This window comes from Urocitellus parryii, chromosome 10, assembly GCF_045843805.1.
Source record: "Urocitellus parryii isolate mUroPar1 chromosome 10, mUroPar1.hap1, whole genome shotgun sequence".
Taxonomy (NCBI): Eukaryota; Metazoa; Chordata; class Mammalia; order Rodentia; family Sciuridae; genus Urocitellus; species Urocitellus parryii.
Window position 1 is genome coordinate 49,375,502 of NC_135540.1, and position 24,004 is coordinate 49,399,505.

At 35.8% G+C, this 24,004-nt stretch overlaps 1 protein-coding gene across 1 annotated transcript in view; it reads right to left on the reverse strand.

The window, feature by feature from the left end:
* The window catches only part of Manba (mannosidase beta), a 97,682-nt gene that overhangs the window by 16,343 nt on the left and 57,335 nt on the right, over positions 1 to 24,004 (reverse strand). The window contains exons 9-13 of the mRNA XM_026398121.2: positions 22,565 to 22,682; positions 20,746 to 20,832; positions 16,214 to 16,381; positions 10,303 to 10,521; positions 7,109 to 7,273 (exon numbers count right to left, since the gene is read on the reverse strand). Of these exons, the coding sequence (XP_026253906.2) occupies positions 7,109 to 7,273; positions 10,303 to 10,521; positions 16,214 to 16,381; positions 20,746 to 20,832; positions 22,565 to 22,682 (757 nt within the window). The remainder of the gene's footprint in view (positions 1 to 7,108; positions 7,274 to 10,302; positions 10,522 to 16,213; positions 16,382 to 20,745; positions 20,833 to 22,564; positions 22,683 to 24,004) is intronic.

Genomic DNA, 24,004 nt, shown 5'->3' on the forward strand with positions numbered 1-24,004 from the left:
TACACTTATGAAATCATTCTCCTTACAGAGACAGATGGTACAGTAAAAAGACCAGGATACCAAGACAGAGGTCCCAATTCCAGCGTCTCCACTGTGATGAGATTGCTAGTTGTCTTCTTAACCCCGTATCCCCTTCTTCCAGAGTGATGTAATTGTAGCTGGGCTACCTTTTCTAGAAACACCACTCCCAAACTTGGAAACAGAAGTAGCCATGTAATTAAGTTTTGGCAATTTTTAGATATTTTATTTACTTAAATTATGCTGATAAGGAGAATTTTCCAATAAAGCTATTTTAAAACTAAAATATAATTCACAAAGCACATACAATTCACACTTTTACATTCATTGGGTTTTAGTTTAGTATAGTCATAAGATTGTGAAAATCTTTCCATTATCTAACTTCAAAATATTTTCATCACACCAAAAAGAAACAACATGCAAGTTAGCAGCCACTCTCCATTCTCCCCTGTCTCCTGATTCTGGAAACCATAAATCTACTTCCTGTCTCTAAGAATTTGCCTATCCTGCCCATTTCATATAAATGGAATGGTTCAATATGTCATTTTTGTGACTTCCTACCTTTACTTAGTGTTTTCAAGATTCGTTCATGTTGCAGTATATGTACGTATGTGTGTGTGTGTGTGTGTGTGTGTGTGTGCACTTCATTCCTTTTTATTTTTGAATATTTCATCATATGGATATGCCACCTTTTCTCTAACCATTTATCAATGTTTAATTTTGAGTTTTTTCCCCTTTGGGCTATTATGAAAAATACTGCTATAAACAATTGTATGCACGTTCTTGTGTGAACATTTCAATTTTCAATTTTCTCAACTATAACTAAGAGTAGTATTATTGGGTCATATTGTAATGATATGTAAACATTTTGAAGATTTGACAAACTGTTTTGCACAGCAGCTAACCCATTCTACATTCCCATCAGCAATATATGAGGGTTCTTATTTCTCCACATCTGTGCCAATATTTGTTATTTTTCTTTTTTTAAAAAAAAATTCTAGATAGGAAAAAAAATTCTAGCAACTTGGCCATTTTATCCAGGTTATCTGATTTGTTGCCATGTTCCATTGTTTATAGTGTTTTCTTCTTACTTCTGTAGGGTGAGTAGCACCATTCCCTCTTTCATTCCTAATTTAGTAATTTGAATCTTCCTTCATTTTTTTCTTGGCCAGTCTAGCTGAAAATTTTGTCAAAATTTTTTTTAATCTTTTCAAAGACCTAACTTTTGGCTTCATTGATTTACTTTAGTGTTCCAGTAAATTTCTTTCTTTTTTTTTTTTTAAAGAGGGGGGGGGAATTTTTTAATATTTATTTTTCAGTTTTCGGCGGACACAACATCTTTGTTTGTATGTGGTGCTGAGGACCGAACCTGGGCCGCATGCATGCCAGGCGAGCGCACTACCACTTCAGCTACATCCCCAGCCCCCGGTAAATTTCTTAATTAATGTACTATATTTCTTTTATATAATTTTATTGGTGCATTGTAACTATACATAATAGTGAAAATTGTTGTTATGTATTGTGCATGCAAACAATATAACTATCATCTGGTCAATTTTGTTCAATGTGCTGAATATCTGATTTACATAATTGCTGAAAAATTAATGCTATAGGTCAACCAAATATCTCAGAAGTTACAGAACTTTCCTTATCTCAACCGTGAAATAGTAGAATATTATACATAGTTTAAAAAGCAGAAACCCTGCTCCATTCATTGCCCTGAGTCCTTGACAAAATATTAATCTTTCTGAGGTTCTATTTCCTCATATATAAAATGTAAATAGCAGTATGGATGCCTGGAGATGTTGTTAGAATTACATGAGAAAATACAGAAAGCACCTCAAGGCCCACAGCAAGGCATTTGGTGGACATTCAAGAATGCCAATTTCTTGACTATCCAATCACCTGATTTCTATTAAGGATTCTAACATACAATGTTAGTAATCACTCCTTCATCCTCCTCTTTTCCCACTTGCCCCATCATAAAAGCTCAGTGTAACCTGGCCTTTCCATCATGTCTCAGGGCTGCTTATTGACACCTGGGCCAATAGCACAACCAGACTTTGTTCTGAGTTCTAGTGAACAAGTTACTTGAGTGTAGGGAGACAGAATGGCTCCTAAACAATATGAGTTTCCAGCCTTAAAAAACAATGAAATTATGGGATTTGCCAATAAATGGATGGAACTGGAGAATATTATGCTAAGGGAAATAAGCCAATCCCAAAGAACCAAAGAACAAATGTTTTCTCTAATATGCAGATGCTAATTCACAATAAGCAGGGTCAGGAAAAATAGAGGTATTTTGAACTAGAGGAAGGGGAGCGAAGGGAGGGGAGGGGATTTGGGAGTAGGAATGATAGTGAAATGAATCAGATATTATTATCCTATATGCATATATGATTACACGACTTGTGTAACTCTGCATTATATACAATCTGGCAAATGAGAAGTTATACTCCATTATGTATGATGTGTCAAAATGCATCTACTGTCATGTATAACTAATTAGAACCAATAATTTAAAAAAAGAATATGAGTTTCTCAGGGATATCTCCAAGTAATCATTAGATGATCAATAAATATGCAAAGAATAAATGAAAGCACTAGAAGATGCTTAGTAAGCTAAGGGGGTCAGTAAAGATTGTCATTAGCCCAGCTTCCGGTCCAGGTAATGAGTAAGAGGCCAGATTGGTGCAGTCATCACTCAAAAGTTAGTTTAGGCTGGGCATGGTAGTGCACACCTGTAATCCCACCACCTTGAGAGGCTGAGGTAGGAGGATTGCAAGTTTGAGGTCAGCCTCAGTAATTTAGCAAGACCCTAAGCAACTTAGCAAGACTCTGTATCAAAATGAAAAATAATAATAGCACTGGGGATGTAGCTCAGTTATTGAGTGCTCCTGGGTTCAATCCCCAATACAAAAAAAAAAAAAAAAGTTAGTTTAGGAGTGTGTGTGTGTGTGTGTGTGTGTAATTTTTTTTTTAAGTTGTCAATGGACCTTTATTTTATTTAATTACATGCAGTGCTGAGAATCTAACCCAGTGCCTCACACATGCTAGATGAGCGCTTTACCACTGAGCCACAGCCCTTGTCCTGCCCTAACATTTCTTGTCTGTATTTTGGTCAAGAAATACCAAAACTAAAAACAAACAAACAAAAAAATCACTCTCCTTTCATTGCAGATCCCATCTAACACAAAATAGAAATCACCAAGGTGCAAGTAACAAACTGCATAAAGGTCAAGTCCAATTCTGAACCAAAGCTCAGTAGGAAACTAGTACTAAAATCTAAGAAAAAACCCATCAGTCACAAAAAACAGCTACAGATAATTCCACTTGTACACCCAGCACCTAACTCTGTACCTTAAATGCTAATCAATTCAGAAAAGATTATTTCTATAAGGTCTTTGAATGTGGTTTTAAGGGGGAAAATAAAGTAACAATAATAAAATGAACAACTACAAGAAGGAAAGATAACAAAACAACCGTAAACTCTCCTTTCTCTCTCACACACACAAATATGAATGACCTAGTTTATAAATCAAAATATTTTCACAGAATGTCGGCTATGAAAATCTTAAAAGATGAACTGCAACACTTTCAAGGGACAGCTATTACTTTAACCTTGTGTTCTGATAAGTTCATTAGTTACACATCACACTGGTGAAACTTCCTAAGATTAGGGATTAAACATTGAAATTCTCTTCATCATTTCATTGCCTTCTAAAAATAATTATCCTCTGGCTCACCATTTTCTACTGCAGTTCGTACCCAAGGATTTGTGTTTTCATACAGGGTAAGGTTAAGTTTGGATAAAAAAATGGCACAATTTAGCAGAGCGCAGTGACACATGCCTTTAATCCCAAGCATTTAGGAGGCTGAAGCAGGAAGATTGCAATTTGAGGCCAACCTCTGCAATTTAGTGAGGCCCTAAGGACATAATAAGACCTTGTCTCAAAATAAAAAACAAACAAGGCTGGGGATGTAGCTCAGTGTTTCAGCGATCTGGGTTCAATCCCCAGTACCAAAAAATTGGTACAATTTTTGACGCTAAAATAGAAAAGATTGAAATACGATCATGTTTAACAAAAACTTCTGATCTACTTCAGAGCAACCAATATGATTGGAATTGAGTCTCACCTTCTTTTTGGGAACTTGAAATATACACAAGAAAAAACAGGTAAATAAGTAACAGTTTTAACATAATCTTAAGTGTGTGAAGTCACAGGTATATGATGCAAAATATTCAAACTTAAAAAGTAATATAGAGGGGCTGGGGTTGTGGCTCAGTGGTAGTATGCTTGCCCAGCATGCATGAGGCACTGGGTTCGATCCTCAGCACCACATAAATGTAAAATAAAGATATTGTGTCCACCTAAAACTAAAAAATAAATATTTAACAACAACAATAAAAAAAAGTAATATGGAGCTGGGCATGGTGGGGCAAACCTGTAATCCCAGTGGCTTGGGAAGCTAAGGCAGGAGGATCATAAGTTCAAAGCCAGCCTCAGCAATGGTGAGGCACTAAGCAACTCAGTGAGACCCTGTCTCTAAATAAAATACAAAATAGGGGCTGGGGATGTGGCTCAATGGTTGAGTGCCCCTGATTTCAATCCCCAGTACCAAAAAAAAAAAGTAATATGGAAATTTAAGAAGAAAATACTATCCGATATTCAGTTTGGCAATTTAACTTTCAAACTTAAACATAAATTTGCCATATAATTCAGCAATTCCACTTATACATTTATACAATTCCACTTATACTTATACATTTCCTAACCCCCCAAAGAAAGAAAAAATATGCCCATACAAAGATTCTTATATGAATATTTATAGCAGTATTACATAAAAGTCAAAAAGAGGAAACAGGGCTGGGGCTGTAGCTCAGTGGCAAAGCACTTGCCTAGTACATGTGAGGCACTGGGTTTGATCCTTAGTACCACATAAAAATAAATAAATAAAATAAAGGCATGCTGTCCATGTACAACTACAAAATTCTTTTTTTTTTTTTTAAAGAGAGAGTGAGAGAGGGGGGAGAGAGAGAGAGAGAGAGAGAGAGAGAGAGAGAGAGAGAGAGAGAGAGAGAGAGAATTTTTTAATATTTATTTTTAGTTCTCGGCGGACACAACATCTTTGTTGGTATGTGGTGCTGAGGATCGAACCCGGGCCGCACGCATGCCAGGCGAGCGCGCTACCGCTTGAGCCACATCCCCAGCCCCTACAAAATTCTTTTTTAAAGTGGAAACAATCTAAATGTCCGTCAACTGATTAATGAATAAACAAAATATGTATATCAATATAAAAGAATACTATTTGACAAGAAGAAGAAATGAAACACAATATCATATTCTAACACACATAAGCTTCAAGAACATTTTCCTTGGTGAGAGAAGCCAGATACAAAAGACCACCTATTGTATGATTTCATTTGTCTGAAATGTCCAGAAAAGTCAAATATAAAAAGAGAGAAAGCAGGTTTATATTTTCTTTGGGTCAGAGGCAAGAAAGAGGAGTGATTATACACAGGCATGAGGGATCTTTTGAGGATAACAAATATTCTGAAATTGGATCATGGTGATGGTTGCAAAACTCCATAAACATATAAAAAATCACATAATTGTACACTTACAACAAGAGAATTTTATGGTATGTCAAATATGCTGCTATTGAACTATTTTAAAATATATCCAATAAGATGCAGACTGTCACAGCACAAATCTTTTTTAGATGTCTGTTGGTGAACATATGCACTTGTTTTTCTTAGGTACAAAGCTAGGAACAGAAATGCTCATTCAAAAGGAAAGCAAATATTTAGCTTCAGTAGAAACTGCCTTAAATTTTGGCAAAGTGGTTAAACACATTTACACTCCCACTAACCATGTCTAAAATTTTCAGCTATTTTACTTCCTCACCAACAGTTGGTACTGTCAATTTTTAAAATTTTTAGCCATCCTGTTGGTTATGGTGAGGTATTCTGGTATGGCCTGAATTTGCATTTGCTTGGTCAAGGATGAGATTGAACACATCTTCATATATGTATTGACTATTTGGGTATCTTTTTAGGTGAAGTGCCTGTTCAAGATTTCTGTTCGTTTTAAATGTTTTCCATCTCTTTCTTGCTTTCTATAAGTTCTTCACTATGGATATCTTTGTTAGACATATATATAAATTGTGGTAGGAGAATAGCTCAACAGTGAAGCACTCACCCAGCATGCACAAGGCTCTAGGGTGGATCCCCAGCCATGCCAAATGAAAAAAATGATATATGAATTACAACCTGCAGTCCCCAATCATAACCTGCATTTTCTCTAAGTGACACTTTTTGTATTCAGAGGCCCATAAGAAGTACAATGTATCAGTATTTTCTTTTAGATTTAGTGCTTTGATGTCCTAAGAACTCTGCTTATCTCAAAGTCATGAAGATATTCCCCTATGTTTTCTTTTGGAAAATTTATTGCAGTGCCTTTCACATTTAAGTCTTTGGAGTTTTGTTTTTGTTGTTTGTTTATTTGTATGTTGTTTTTGGTGCTGAGATCAAACCCAGGGCCTTGGGCATGCTAAGCATTTTTTCTACCCCTGAGCTATACTCCAGCTGCCATAATTGAATCCTTGATCAGTAATCAAACTCATTTTTACATGTGGAATCAAGGTTTGTTTATTTTCCCATGAAGATGTCCACTTGATAAAGCACTGCTTATTGATCAAATTATTTTCCTACTGAATTGCAATGGTATCATGGCTATAAATCAGGTAGCCATATTATGTATGAGTCTATCTCTGGACCCTCTTGTGTTCCACTGTTGTTTTAGCTTTCAGAAATGATACCATCTTAGTTATTGAACCTTTATAGTAATCTTGAGCTAGGGAGCATTTTTATACACAATTTGTTTTAGAACTTTATATAGACTCTTCCAAGAGAAACAAATACCAAAATTAACTATGTCAAGTCTTTTGTGTTATCATATGTATTGTGAAGAAAATATTGCTAGAGTGAAAAACCTGAATATTTTCCACAACACCAAACCTACCAAATCTACATGATCACTTTATTAACTACAGAAACCTGTTCAGCTTCACAATGAAAAAAACCTACCTGTGTAATGTAGATGGTGTCTTTAAATTGACGTAAGGGGTCTGAGCTTTGGGGCAGTGTGAAATGAAGTCCAGCCTGATACAGCATTTCATCGTTGCCATGTTGATGATGTTGTCGATGAAAGGAAAAATTGCTCTTGTAAAACCAGTCCTTTTCAGATGAGACCTTTTGAATAAAAAAGGAGAGTTACAGATTGAGAAGTTAGTGGTAAAACTGCTTCTCTGTGAGCTCCTGACAAACCTGGAAAGCACTCTACACTATGGGAAAGTGCTTAGGCTTTGCTCTGTGACTTTAATTTCATAAATGTTTTTGTCATCATGCTTGTTATTGGGAAAAACTATCCTTGTGCAAAGTAGAATCATAAAACTAGAATTTGACACTTAAAATCTCCCTTATTCTAACCTAGAAAGTATGTCTTGGTATCTCTCCCCCAAAACACTGCCTTATCAAAATATATTTCTGGTTTTTAAAACATTAATTATGTATATTTTAGAATATTATTTCATCTACTTAGGTAAACATCATTTTATGTTATTATTTTATCAAAACAGAATAATAAACTATAATCAACAGATTTAACAGAAATTGTCACAGTCCTTAAAGAGGAATATTGTAATACCACTATTACAATTGTAGATGTTTTAAATGTTTTAGAGCTTGATCTCATTACTTATTCACTCCTCAGTGATTGCAAAGCAAAACTGGTAAACATGTATTGAATCTTGATAAAGACACAAACCAAACAATGACACACCTCTCCTCTAAAAATCAGTATTTTGTTAAGGCCTCTCCATAAACAGTGTGGGAACAACTAGCTACCCACATGCAAAAAGTAAATCTAAACACCTACCTCATACACACAGAACAAAATCACTCACAACAAGTCATAGACCTAAATGCTAAAGCTATAACATTTCTAGATGATAATATAGGTGTAAACCTTTGTCATTTGGATTTCTTAGCTATAACACCAAAACCTCAAGAGATTGGTAAGTAGAACTTCATTAAAACTAAAAGCTTTTTTGTACTTTAAGTGTTCCCATCAAGTTAGTAAAATGATAACTCACACATTGGGAGAAAATATTTGCAAATCATATATCTGATTTAAAGAAAACCCATAATATAAAATCTCATAATGTAATAAAAGAAAGACAAATAACTCAATTTAAAAATGAACAAAGAATGTGAATGTATATTTCTCAAAGGAAGATATACAATGAAAAGAGGCTCTCTGGGCTCGGTGGCACAAGCCTGTAATCCCAGTCGCTCAGGAGGCTGAGACAGGAGGATCATGAGTTCAAAGCCAGCCTCAGTAAGGGCTACTCAGTGAGACCCTGTCTTTAAATAAAATACAAAATAGGGCTGGGGATGTGGCTCAGCAGTTGAGTGCCCCTGGGTTCAATCCCAGGTACAAAAAAAAAAAAAAAAAGAAAGAAAGAAAGAGACGAAACTCAACAAAATCAACATCAAAGAAATGCAAATTTTCTGTAAATGTATATTTCCAAGAAATGTTAAAAAAAATGGAAAATAACAGGTATTGGCAAGGATGCAGAAAAATCGCAGCCCTCATACATTGTTGGTAGGGATGTAAAATGGAGCAGTCACCACAGAAAATAACTTGTTAGTTCCTCAGAATATTATACACTGAGTTATCATATGACTCAGCAATTCTACTCATAGGTACATACCCAGTACAATCAAAAATGGGTTGACACAGAAACATGTGCAGAACCATTCATGCCAGCATTATTCATAATAGCCAAAAGATGAAAATGATACAAATGTCCACTAACAGAGAAACAGGTAAGCCAAATACGGAAAATCCATATAACAGAATACTATTCAGCAATAAAAGAGTAATGACATACCAATACATGATACAATACGGATGAACCTTGAAAACATTATGGTAAGTCAAAGAAGCCAGTCTCAAAAGACCACATATTGTTTAACTCCAATTATATTAATTGTGCAGAATAGATTAATCTATAGACATAGACAATAGATTGGTGGTGCCTAAGGCTGGGGTAGGAGAGAGACAAGACAGTGGAGAGTGGCTGTTAATGGATTCAGGGTTGCTTTTAAATGATGAAAGTGTTCTAAAATTGGATTGTGGTAATGATTTCAGAACTCTGAACATATTGAAGACCACTTAATTGTGCACATAAAAGTAATAGGAGTTAATCTCCAAAATGATAATTTTAAGAACTTAGCTGGTTAAGTTAAAATAAAGGTTAAAGAAAAAATGATTCTTTTCTTCTATTCATAATATGTAAATTGTATAGCAAGGAATTAAATCTCAGTAAAGATCTTTTTTAAGAGTGAAATATTTTCCTGCAAACTGAATATATGTGTTATTGCATGTATATTCAGATTATTAGTGGCCTTATCCCTTGTCTTAAATATAGAAATAATCTTAACTACTGTTGGTGTACACATTTATTCAGATATTTGTCATTATAATCATTTATTAGATATTTTGTCAATATAATGATAAATGTGTTCTTTTAAAAAAATAGTTCATTTTTTAAAATATTTTTTTAAAAAAAGAACGCATACAAATCTGAAACAGAATCTTTAGGAACAGAGAGCATGGAAATCCATACTGAAAATCAAATATACTTGCATGACAAAAGAGGAGAATGAAATGGGAAAGGAGGAGAAAAAAACTTAAAACTTAATAACATTAGACCAAGATTTATTTATCACACTCACCTTTCTTACTGTAGTGAAATATCTAGTTCTGAATCTCTATAAATGATAAAATAGCTATAGGATTAGAGAAAGAACAAGTAAGAGATACTTTCATGTGCAAGAAGAATTCAGACTTCAGCAACCACCAGTTTTCATTTAACTTTCAAATGCTCCTAAAAGAACATAACTAAAACTGATACGTAAAAACAAATCCCACCATTTTTTATAATTATAATGCACCAATTAAAAATGCAGGAATATGTGAAAATTAAACAAAAAATACACAAAAATTAAGATACAGAAAAGTTATAATCTCCAAAATGATGATTATAAGAATTTAGCTGTCCAAAAGTTGAAGGAAAAAAGTATTTTTCTTCCATCTTCTTCCTAAACTTTCATTTAAATAAGTAGATTTGACCCTCTGAAGCACTGATCAAAAGCAACATTTGCCCATAGTCTACTCTCCTGAATCACCGTAAATCAAACAAATGATGGCTTACCGTCTGTAATGTACTGAAGGAAGGCCAGGACTGATATCCATACTCAGAGACGAATCTAGCTTTTGGGAAAACTTTCCAATCCCAGCAATCACTATGATAGTCATAAAAATGGACATCACCAAAATTCTTGCTGTTAGGGTCATGAGAGACCCAGCCTTCTGCAATGGATTTGGCTCCATTTGAAGGACTAGACGTTACAAAAGGACGACTCTTGTCCCGCTGAGTACAGAGATAAATTGGTTTTAAAGATAATAATTTCATTTGATAAAGTACAGATCATTTATTCTTTAAAAATACTATCAAGACCCAGAAATATAGAGTAACTGATAGAAATTTAACAGGATGATTTACCTCCTTCCCCTACAGTACCACTCTGCTTTTCCCAATCCTCTGTATCCCTTTATAATTACATTTAACCTCATCCCTCACAACAGCTCTTCCTAATCTTTTCAATCACACTTCGCCTCTACTCTTATTTAGCACAGGTAGCATATAGTTGAGCACAGAGTTTATCAACTTTGGCACTATCGACATTTGGACTGGATATGTTGTGGAGATGTATGTGGAGGTGGGGGAGGTCTCATGCATTATAGGATACAGCAGCATCTCTGGCCTCCACCCACTAGAGGCCAGTAGTTCCTATTCCCACCCCCCCCCCCCAAAATGTCTACAGACATTGCCAAAGGCTCCCTAGGGGCAGAATCACCTGCACCTAGCACCTCAGGTTAAGAACAAAATCTGATGAGTCAAACGCAATTGTATTTTAATCCCAAACCAGGATCTTAGTATGTGGGGACATGTCTAATGCTCAGTACTCCTACCTATAAAATGAGGATAATGACAAACCCTTTTCATAGAGATACTACAAACAGTAAATGATTTATATGTGGATGAAATGACCAAGTGTCTACCAAAAATTATGTTCTCATTTCCATAATATAGAGCTGCCACTGGGAAGTGGTCTCCTAGTCTCACCATATCTGAATGAGGCCATGTGCCTCATCTTCATCCTTTTCCACCATTGTTGGGCAAGGACCTAGAAGGTGGTATGACTGGAATACGGAAGAAGCCTGGACTTCTAGAAGACAGCTGCCTGCCAATCGGGAATAGCCCTTTTACAGCACTTGTGAGTAAAAAATGAAGTTTTCTCATGTAAGCCACTGAAACACTGTGCTGACTTGCTACAGTAGCTGCCAGGGGAGTACCTAATGTGGTACCTAGCACACAGATAGAGCTCAAAATGTGTAGCTACTATCATCTCAATGGATGAGTTCACTTTCTATTTCATTGAGAAGATTCATCCACGTAGCACGATTTGGTCAAGTATTCATTGCGTATGAGACATTTCTTGGCTCTGCAGAAAGAGAATTCATTTTGTCAAGTACTGATACGTCAAAGCTCTTTTGAGCTCTTTTTATGTGCCAGGCCTATAGTCCTTTGTCTTGGAGGTTCAGCAGGAACAGACATGGTGACTGGCCTCCTAGAATAATGGTCTGCAACCTAGAGGTGAAACTAGAAACTAAACAAGTAACTAATTATAAGTGTGATGAGTATTTTGAAGGAAAGGTTCAGGGCTCTTGGGAAATCTAAAACATTGTAGAAGGTCAGTAAGGCTTCCTTGAACAACATTCAGAAAATAGTTTTCTCAATTTTTATCCGGTAGGCCACATTTTTTGGTATATCCATTCATAGTTTTTCCTTATTTGTTTTCTGACATAGAAAGAAATCTAACTACTTTTCTTTGCCAGCCTGTCTTCTGATCATTTTTCAATTTCACTTTGGTTCTATAGCCAATAAATTATTCTCCACTCTTTTTTTTTCTTTTTCTTTCTTTTTTTTTTTTTTTTTTGGTGATGGGGGGGTGGGTACCAGCAGTTGAACTCAAGGGCACTTGACCACTGAGCCACATCCCCAGCCCTATTTTGTATTTTATTAGAGACAGAGTCTCACTGAGTTACTTAACGCCTCACTAAATTGCTGAGGCTGGCTTTGAACTCATGATCCTCCTGCCTCAGCCTCCTGAGCCACTGGGATTACAAGTTTGTGCCACCATACCTGGCTTCCACTCTTTTTTTAAAAAAAATAAATCTCTCTTCACTGCCTTTTTCCTTCAGTTTCCTTAGGCCTCCTCTTGTCCTAATAAAAAGTTTCCTTCATCCCTTGTAGTCCCTCAGATTTTTCTACAACTCACTTATTCTTCAACCCCTGATATTCAAGTCTTGATCATTCCACTCCACTGAAATTGTTTTCAAAAACTACCCACGAACTCTTACTCATCAAATAAAACATTCCTTTCAATCCCTAAGTAGCCCCTCTCTGGTATGAAAAGATGACCCTATCTACCTCCTGTTATTCCTGAAGCTCTCTCCACCCCTGGCTGCTCGTTCACTCCTCTTTCACATCCTAGTTTCTTCCAACCTTCTGATTCTTCCTTCTCAAGCTAACCTCTCCATTCTCAGGTGGAAACCACTCTCCTTTTAACCTTTCCTTGTTCTACTCCCTCTCCCAAGGCACCTCCTCTCATCAGTGCTCTGATTACTCCCAGCTTCACCTCCACACATGACCTTGTATTCACTTCCATGGTTACATTACCAATAACCAGCTCCCCATCTCCACCTGCCTTGTCTGGCCAACATTTCAAATCCACCCTTTCAAAGCAGAATCCCTTATTAACTAAACCAAACATTCAACTGTGCTTCCTACTTTGATTACTGGTACCCAAGTAGGACTCTCTCCTTTTCTCTTTCAATTCCTACATTCAGTCACTCTGAATAGCACCAACTCTACATTAAAATATTTTCCATCACCTAATTTCCAGTTCCCTGTCACTAGACTCCATTCCTAGGACCTCTTTAACCTTGTGCATTGAATCTCTCTAACTCCACCCCCAGTCATCATTTCTAAAATAAATACATTAGTTACATTCTACAGTGCTTTTAAAAATTAAATACATAAATTACATGAAGGATTATATAATTAACATATTAATATGTGATAGCATCAGCTAACATAATTATTATAATTAGTGTATTAATGTCTGGCATATAACACATTCCCAGTAACTTGGAGTTCTCAGTTATTGTAACTGATATATTCTAGGAAAATCTGAGTCAGATAAAGTTCATCCTCTCTCCCCAGATGTTCACTAGCTTGCTGTTTTCTACGGAATAAAGTCATCCAGTATCTTAAAGTGACTCAAAGTCCTTCTATGACCTCCTTCCAGGCAGTCTTTTCTATCTTTGTCTCCCCCACATAAATCCAGGACAAATCCACATGAATCTTTCTAGTGCTAGACACTGCTTCCTGTTTCCTAAACGTACATACCACACACTTCCACATCTTTTTGTCTTTATTCATATTGTTTTAATGGCCTAAAATACCTACTGGACAGCCCTTGGCCTCAAAATTCTACTCCACCTTTAAGGTTTAGTTTGGATCTCACCTTTTACTTGAAAGCCTTCTCAGATTCTGCCAGTTAAAATTAGTGGCTCTTTCAAATAGTTTTCAGCATTTTGGAACTACGTTCTTTTATAGCACTTCTTTCAAAACTGGTGGGTTTTTTTGTTTGTTTGTTTGGTTTTTGTTTTTTCCTGTTTCCTACTGACACAGCTTGATTAATCAAGCTTCATGAGATTAGGAGTATCCCCTCAGGGCTGGGGTTGTGGCTCAGTGGTAGAGTACTTGCCTTGAATGTGTGACGCACTGGGTTCGATCTTTAGCATCACATATAAATAAAAAAAATAAAGGTCCATCAACAATTTAAAAAATAAATAAAATTTAAAAAAAAAAAAAGAGTATCGTCTCAGCATTGGGAATGAGGCTTTGCTCCTGGTAATAGGTATTCAGCACTCATTTGTTGACTTACAATATTACAAGGATGGTGAGATTATAATTCAAGTAATCTTGATTTTTTTTCTTTCTTTCTCTCTCTCTCTCTCTCTTTTTTTTTTTTTTTTTTTTTTGTACCAGGAATTGAACTCAGGGGCACTTAACCACTGAATCACTTCCCCTCCCACCTTTTTATTTTTTATTTTGAGAGAGGGTCTCACTAGGTTGCTTGAGGCCTTGCTAATTTGCTGAAACCGGCCTTGAACTTGCAATCCTTCTGCCTCAGCCTCCTGAGTTGCTAGAATTACAGGCATGTGCCACTCAGATTCTTGAACAATTTGATAAACAGAGCCAGTGAGTAAAATTACTACTGGGCTTCTGCCTAAAAATATCTGCTTTGATGATGTATTATAAGTTGCCCCCACTTACAAATCAGTTATTACTGAGGCGTGTTTTTTTTTTTCCTCCAAATTCACAGATGATCTCCCTCTAGGTCATGATCTTGAATGCTTACTTAGACCATCAGACATCGTAAGATAAAGAGAAAAGGCATGAACAGAATGTGTGATGTCCAAAGGAAACTAATCATTACAGTGTAAATGGGTCATTTATAGCAGTTCTTACATATCTTATGTTTGATAGAAATAAAACAGTAATTACTATATAGCATTTAGTTCTGTCCATCTTCAAAGAAGTTTTCAGATATCAATTATGACTCACAACTCATTTTAGGACAAGTTAATCCTTGTGGGAAAGGCATTATATTTCCAATTCAGAGGTGAAGAAGAGATACACAGATGCTCACTTTTCTAAGATTAAGCAATTTCCCCAAGACAATAAGTGACCCAGACAGAATTTTGAGTATTAGTGCTTAACCACTATACTATAAGATCCATTTATTGGGGCTGGAGTTATAGCTCAGCCGTAGAGTGCTTCCCTCGCACATGTGAGGTACTAGGTTCCTCAGCACCACGTAAAAATAAATAAAGATATTGTGTCCATCTTAAAAAAAAAATCTTAAAAAAATCCACTTCTTATAAACATAATTACTGTGAGTAATAAGATTATAAAATAATGGTCTACAAATATCAATTAAAACTTATACCATCACATTTTGTAGAATAGAAAAGTTCTTCATGACACATATTTAATATATCAAGTAAACCATAAATTTGAACCTATGTTTTTCATAAGTGCTCACTTAAGTTTCTTATCATAAATGGGATACTGGGCATATTAAAATGCTAATATGATATACCATTTAAAAAATATATCCTTTTTCAGATTACTTCAGGACATATTATAAGTATAGATACAAAATTATAAAGGCAACCAGGTTATTGAGTCACATGTTAAACATTAAAGTTTAAAAAAATAAAAAAAACTCTTAAAAACATTCTTGAAAGAATGCTGCCACCTCCTCCCACAAAAAAGGCCAACTTCTATTAACATATGCCTATATAATATGCCTATTGGACAAACAGTGGTCTAAATAGAACCATTATAGAGGAAGGGCTCTACGATGAGACTGGGAACAAGATCTTGCCTCTCCTTGTACCCTTAAATCACATACCAACATATTCATATACGATATATACCAAATTCTGTGTTAACATTGTGAATACAGAATTTTAGACTGGGCATGTCAATAAATCATCTAATCTAGAGATTCTAAATGTATAGGGATCCATGGATAGACTCCAAAGAGTCAGTGACAACCAGAAATTTGTCATAGTTTTGTTTGTTTGTTTTAGGGCAGTGTGAAACTCAGGGACTCACACTCACTAGGCAAGCACACTCTACCACTGAGCTATATCCCCAACCTCAGGCACCTGCAACTTGCAAACACCCTACAGGGTACATGTAAAGGGTTCCATGGACAAGTTTATCCTCAAATAAGTCTACATTCAATCCACAAATGTTTTCATACGCTTCAGAATTACAATGAAATATTCTGTATTCAAGTGATACTACTTTTTAAAATACTACTGCTCTAAAAGGGGGCATAAAATATATTGTACCATTATTCAAACATTCATTTAAAAAAATCTTCAATTCTCTTGCATTATAAGCCACTACTTACTGACAAGACAATCTTTCTGATGTTTGACACATAGAGTGCCACATAGTCTTGTATGTAGACTGGTAGATCAGTTATTTTCACATTATACCAATTCATCATCAGTGCTATTTCATTTTCATTATTGCCACTCCATACGATGATAGAGGGATGAGACTTCAGTCTCCTGACCTGAAATGTAAGAAAACTTAAAAACAATCTTCCAATACTTAACATAAAAGACTCAGAGCTATAATTATTCAGAAAATTATACCTACTACATTTTGGCACACAAATTCTTCTGTGCCAGGGAACTCATTAGAAAATTGTCAGTCATGTTAGCTGAGGGAATACATTTTAAGAATTCTCTGAGATTCTTTGTGTCTAGATTTAGTACGCACTGATAAGGTAGTAATCTTTTCTCTCTGCCGTACAAAACCTGAAGAAAATATAATCCTTTTTTAAAAAACGAAAGCAGATAAAGAAATAGACCTGATCATTATCTGAATTGCCACGAAAAGGTTCCAAGAATCACAAAAGGCAAGAGACATTACATTACAGGGGTTAGTTCTCAGGAGCAAGCTGAAGTTTTGTGTGAAGAAACAAATGAAGCAGACCAAGCACTATCACTGCAAGAGGGACAGAGGTTCCCCTGCTGCCTCTTAAGAATAACTAGAAGAGAGAACTCAGGCTACAAACACAAAGTGAGGCTGAGGAGATAGAAATGTTCATGACCCTGATTTGATCAGTATATATTGTACACTTGGATTGAGATATCACACTGTGCCCCATAAATATGTACAATTATTATGTTAATAAAAATATTCTTAAAGGTTTAAGGAAATGGAAATGCTAACCACCCTGATTTGATCATTACACGCTGCATACGTTCATCAAATTATCATATTGTTCCCCATAAATTTGTATAATAAAAAATAATTTTTTAAGTTAAGAAACCCAGAAGGAGAACTAGAGAAGATGATACAAAGAGAGTGAGTACTAGAGGGATTCTGGAAGTAAAAGACATGCAGGTGGAAAACAGGTTAGAGAATGTCTCCTGAAAGAGCTCCCAATGTCATGTATTACGACATCAACTAAGGTTTAATAAGCTACTGAATATACCTAAGTACAAAAGAAGACGTCAGAGAGTCTGTCTGAAAATCCTGCCAGCTGGGAGCAATAGGGCCAGTAGGAGCTGGGCCCACCTGGGCCAGCCCTAAGTAAAGGCAAAAGGATCCAGATCTGTTATGCTAAGGACAGACATGAGCATGCCTCTGTCTTCTGAAATACTGGGCCATGTGCCCCAGCATAGGTAGGCACTTTGATATCCTTGAAAATGAGAATGAGTCGATGGTCAAGAGAAATTCCTCAGAAATATGTTTTGACACTACTACCTTATTGATATAAAACCTTCTCTTTCACTGTGATGGACCATTACCACAAGAAGCTGTGAAACTCAGATAAATGTAACAGCAGCATAGTGTATATCAAAGGGATGTGCTTCATTTAAAGAAAAAATTAAAAGCTTTGTGTTTTCTAAAGTAACTCTGTAAACAGTACAGCATTTTCCCTTTTTGCAACAGTACATGTTGCAAAGTGAGAGCTGCTATCAACTGTGACAGGCAGATTTACGATGCTGATGAAAACACACACACACACACACAAAATCCCAAAGAGACAAAAAGCTTCCATGACTCAGTGTCACACACACCCTTCCACTGACTTTTATGGTAAGTCTTACCCCTAAAATTTTAACAAGCTTTACCTAAAATGGTTCTCCTTTCTTTAATAAAACAAAAAGAACTGAAGGTACATAGATGTTATAGCTTGTATAACTATGATTAATATTTTAAAAGTTATTCATGCATGCATGCATCCATCCAGCTATCCATTCAATGAATAATCCTGCCAGGGAGAAGGGATATAGAGGAAAACCAGCCACAGGCCTCAGGGAGGTGACAATCTTACAGGGGCAACAAAACCCTGAACAAGTGTGTGTGAATCACCAAGGGCAAATGAGGGTGTCCTAATCTAGATTTAAGGATTTAGAAGGGTTTTTCCCAGAGAAAGTTATGCTCAAAGTAAGAAGGGCCCAATGAGGTGGTCCACCGGGAAGGGGAGGAGAGATGTGGTAAGACACAGAGAGGAAGAGGAAGATAGTGTTTGAAGAGGCTGGAGACAGGGCAGGGACAGAATCCCCCATGCTGAAGATCTTTAATTTTACCCTGAGAGCAACAGGAAGCCTCTGGAGGGCTCTTAGCAAGCAAAGGATGCAACATGCACTTTTTAAACCTTTAATTTAAAAATGAAACAGCCACAGAAAACAATCCTGATGTAATGAATCAGGCTATTACCCTTATAACCATTGCCCAGACTAAGCAGCAAACTCTCCCCCAGAGCCCTCCATATACCTCTTCCTAGTCATAGACCCTTCCTCCTGACAAAGTAAGCTCTATCTTGAGTGTTACAGTAGTCATTTCCGTGCCTTTCTTTATGGTTTTCCACCGAATACATCTGCAGATATCATCTTATAAACAGATTTTTAATATATTGAATGGATTTCAATCCATTGACATTCTTATCCTTTTTGAATCTCAAATTTTCCTACTTTTGATTAGTTAGAGTCTCTTCAAAGTCCTTTTGACTTTGATAACTTCCTTGTTATCTGTATGTCAAGATAGACCAGGATCAAGATTCTGAGCAGGAGTGTGGTACCACTCAATGCGTGTCAGAAGGATGACCTTGGCACTTCTGCTGAGAATTCACTCACACTGGGAGAGATCCATGCTAAAGAGGCTAACTAGAAAACAAATGCCAACTGTAGAGAAGAGAAAAAATGAGGATTTGAACTAGTGTAGTAAGTATAAAGCTGAGAAGTATAAATACTGTACACATTTACATATATTATGCCATTTAATCTTCAAAATGGCTTTATGAGAACAATAAAATCATACCTGCTTTACAGACTTCGAGATTGGGGCTCAAGCAGTAAATCAACCTCCCTACAGTGGCAGGTTGACTATTAAAGAAGAAACCAAAACACTTATTCTTTGTATATCACCATTGCAAAAGAAAAGAAAATCTAGAAGACAATTGGACATGAGAAGCTGAAAACAGAGTCAGAAATAACCCATAGTATCTTTACCTGAAGTTACTGAAAAATATATATGTTTCCTCCTTTGAGGAAAACAGAGCATGATAAAATCTACTCAGTATGTCTGTATAGTCTTGTAAAATCTAGAAAGTAGACGTGATCTCCTGATCTAGTGATCATCTTTTGTGAATACCAGTGGACCACTCCAGCGAATGTTTCAGTAGTATTTGGTAGTATTATATGTATAATAATATGTTAGCCAAATATATTCACAAGTTAGTTCTTAGCTATGTGGGGAGTACAAGTTCAAGCTCTGTTCATTTGGATAAAGGGGAGTACATTATGATTCAGAATTTTCTTATATTGCCAAGAATGCCACACTGAGTTTACATGGCAACTTACGATCTAGGAGATAGGTAAAGTAATGTAAACTGTGTTTCAAAGCATAATCACCCCCTCAACAGATCTTCCTGCAAAAAATAAGTATATTCAGCATATGACTGATCAACCTCCAATCTGTGGCGGAAATTATCGGTTGATGACATTATAATAGACAGCATTCTTTTAAAAAAGAGAGAGAGAGCGATTCCAGGATAATTAGATATTTCTGCTCCAGACCTCAAATCAGCCATTTCTCTAGGATGCTTTGCCCTATCTTTCACAGTACTGGAGATTAAACCCAGAACCTTGAGTATATTAGGTTGGTATGGAAGTGCTCTACCACCGGGCTATACCCCAGTCCAACATTAAGACATTTTCATCTTTTTCTTCTCTTTCTCCTCTGCCTTTTTTTTTCTTTTTTCTTTTAAGACAGGGTCTCACTGTGCTGTAGCTGTGCAACTGGCTTTGAATTCCTGGGTTCAAGCAGTCCTCCTGTTTCAACGTCCCAAGTAACTAGAACTATAGGAGCATACCATTGTGCCAGCAGCCACCTTTCTCTTTTATAGAAAAGATTATTTCAATACAAGGATTCTTGATGCTACCAGGCTGGCTACTGTTCGTAGGCCTTTTCAGTGGACAGAGCTAGTATATTATCACTTCCTTGCATTTCTGTGTCTATAAGTGTAAGTGTGTATATGAGGAATACAAAAGAAATCAGAGTCAATTATTTTCAATTTTTGGAATTGAATGGAGCAATTCAAAAAATGACAACATTTGCTGAGGTAGGAAAAACTGCAGAAGCAAGACTAGGGGAAAGGATATAAGTTTGGTCTGGACATGTTACATTTGAGATGCCTCTAAAACTTCCAATCAGAGGCACAGGTAGACAGCAAAAAAACTTAGCACAGGGCATAAATCTGAGAGTTGTCAGCAAATAGGCAGTGTTAAAGTCATGACTGGGTGGTCCACCCAGGGACTCGATTATCTGACTGATTTTTCACAGGATTTAATAAGGAACAACAAAATGAAATGGGGAGAGAAATTTACAAAAGGCAAAACTAAAACAGTAGTAATAACATACCTGGTGAGCAACTTCTTTTGCCACTGAATACATGAAGCTCTGTTCATTTGGATAAAGGGCACAGGCAAACATAAAATCCTGCCATACCTAGCAAATAAAAGGCAATAAAGTACTTCTGTAAATTAGATCACACAGGAAAAAAAAAAGTCTTCAGTTTGAACTTGGGGGGTTATCCTTCATATAAATGAGAAATCAGGTTGGCTGATGAATGTGACCCTTGGAGCCCTGCTGTGCCTAAAAGCACATAGGAGAGGCTCTGGCACATCTAGGACTTTTCAGAGCTCCACAAAAGTTGTCAAAAACCTTAAAAGAGAAAATGTTAGGAAGGTAGGAAAAAAAAAAAGAGAATACAAAAGAGGAAATAATACACGTTGGGGGAAAACAAAATGAAGCTTTCCCAAAATTCTTCTAATTCCTAACTCTTTTTCATTTTCATCAAAAATTTGAGATACTCCATGGTTAAAAGAGGGATACTCTGTGATTAAAAACCAGACTTTACTTATAAAGGAATTAATGTTTGATGGCCAAGAGGATTACTACATGCCCACTTTAATATTGGAACCATGAAGGCTGCATGACGAAGTGGTTAAAAGCCCAATCCCCAAGCCATTTGCCTTACTCAGAACTTTGATTCTACTATACACAGGCAATTGCATTTGATCAAGGTGTATAACCTCTCCATGTGTCAGTTTCCTTATCTGTAAATGGGGGTAGAGAATAATAGCAAATACCTCACTGGTTGGGTATGAAGATAGAATAAAATAATACATGCAGAGCACTTAGACCAATGCCTGGCACTCAGTGCATATTACAGAATATTGTCATCAATATCATCATCATTATTATTATGTCCTACTCTTCTATGAAGTTCTGTATATCTGATAACTGTAATATTAGAACTGAAACTATATACACTTAGCCCTCCATATTTATGGATTCTATATCTAGGGATTCAGCCAACTACCAACCAAAAATGTTTTTAAAAAATCATATCTATACTGAATATGTACAGACTTTTTGTTTTTGTCTTTATTCCCTAACCAATCTAGTGTGACAACTATTTATATAGCACTCACATTGTATTTGGTATTATAAGATCAGAGACATGTCAAAGTATATAGGAGGACGTGTACAGGTTATATGCAAATACTCCACTACTTTATATATTCGGAACCTGGAGTATTTGTGGATTTTAGTATCCGTAGGATTCTGGAATCAGTACCCCACAGACACCAAGGGATGATTGCATTTCCTTTGCTTTCACTCACCATTGCAAGACCTGCTGACAGTACTTCCATAACAACATTAATTTTATTATTTTTTTTTAAATATTTTATTTTTTAGTTGTAGTTGGATACAATACCTTTATTTCACTTATTTATTTTTGTATGTGGTGCTGAGGATTGAACCCAGGGTCTTGCACGTGCAAGGCAAGTGCTCTACGGCTGAGCCACAACCCCAGCCCTATTATTTTGCTTCTCTCTGGGACTCGTGAGTGCTCCTTAAAGTTAAATTATTTAAATATTTTATTTTATCAAGCATACTTACATATGACAAAGAAAATATACATAGATACATACATAGATATAACCAAAATATATAATACTTATTATTTTAAAATAATTAGGTAATCTTTATATTTGCCATCAACAATGGCTCTGGGTTTACAAGATGTCATGTACTCCTTTGGCCAAAAATGGAACATTATACCAGGCTCTGAAAAAAGAGGTAAGGAGTAATAATATCCACTCAGAACACTGGAAGACAAACTGAGGACAGAGTAACCTATCAATATATAAAAATGCCATCAACTACTCACCATTATCCCTAGTTCATCACAGAGTTCATAGAACTTATCCTGCTCATAAACGCCTCCTCCCCACACCCGAAGAACATTCATGTTAGCATCCACAACAGACTGCAAAAGGAGCCGTAACCTTGAGGAGAAATGGTAGAATGTAATTTAATTTAGATACTTTGGAATATTAAGAAAAAAATTAAAAAATATTTTTAAATCTCTGTCAGAAAAACACACCTTAAAATTGCAATAATTTGGATATAAATCTAAATAAAGAAAGTGAAGTAAATATTTACTTCTAGATAATATATAATTTACATGTAACCACATAAAACAAACAAACTTTGAAAAATATGGTCATCTTTCCTTTCTAAATATTCAGTAATGTTACACTATTTTTTAAAGCTAATTTTTGTTTTGTATTTATTCCTACAGAAAAAATTGCAATGTAAAACTTAGAAAGTTCACTTATTTTTATATTGCACACAATTTATTATATTGCAATTGCCATTGCAAACAGCAAAACAAAAATCAAAGCTTGAATATTATTGCCTCACTCACCCTGATCTTTTTAAAAATTCTTTCAGCCTTATACTCCTTTGTGCAGTAAATATCCTTTCTACTTTATCCAAATTCTTTTTCACTCTACCCTCTGGAAAATCTAGAAATTTACAGCCAGTTGGAGAGCATGGCCCTTCCCTCCAGCCCCAGAACACTGCTCCGGAATGAATTGGAAAGCCAAAGAACAGGCTGGTCCCTTTAAACTTGCTCTCAACATCCCCTGCAGGCTGACAAAAATTGGCCCAGTTGTGCTAAACAGAAAGGGCAAATCAGTAGGAGGAGAAAGGAAAAAATACAGCAAATTATTCCACGCTGCATCTGAAGGAGCATTTCATTGTCTTATAAAATCTAAAATAAAACACACATTTTAAAGTAAAAGAAAATCACAGTAAGTATTATAAAACTGAGGATTTAGCTACTAGTGATATTTACATTCTAAACATCAAATAACATACTACAAGGCAGACTTATACATTTGTAAATATGCTGAGCTATTATTTAATTTAAGGCAAAAAAAAAGTGTTTATTTTCCCTTCACAAAGTTTATTTTCACTATCGCAAAGATAGTTTATACAACCAATTAGGAAATATTATTGTCTTCTAAAGTTCTATTCTCAAACCCTTCAGAAAAACACTCCGGGTTTTTTCCTAGATGTAGATTTTTTACGATTTTTGTTTGTTTGTTTGTTTTCTTTTCTTTTAAATAAGTTGTATTATATATTTAAGTTATACAATATGATGTTATGGGATATGTACAGATAATAAAAAAGCTACTATGGCAAAACAAATTAACATAGCCATCATTTCACATAGTCACCCATTTTTCTTGTTTTAGTGGCAAGAGCAGCAAAAATATACTCATTTAACATGAGCCCACAAATGGTCCAATTCTATTTCCCA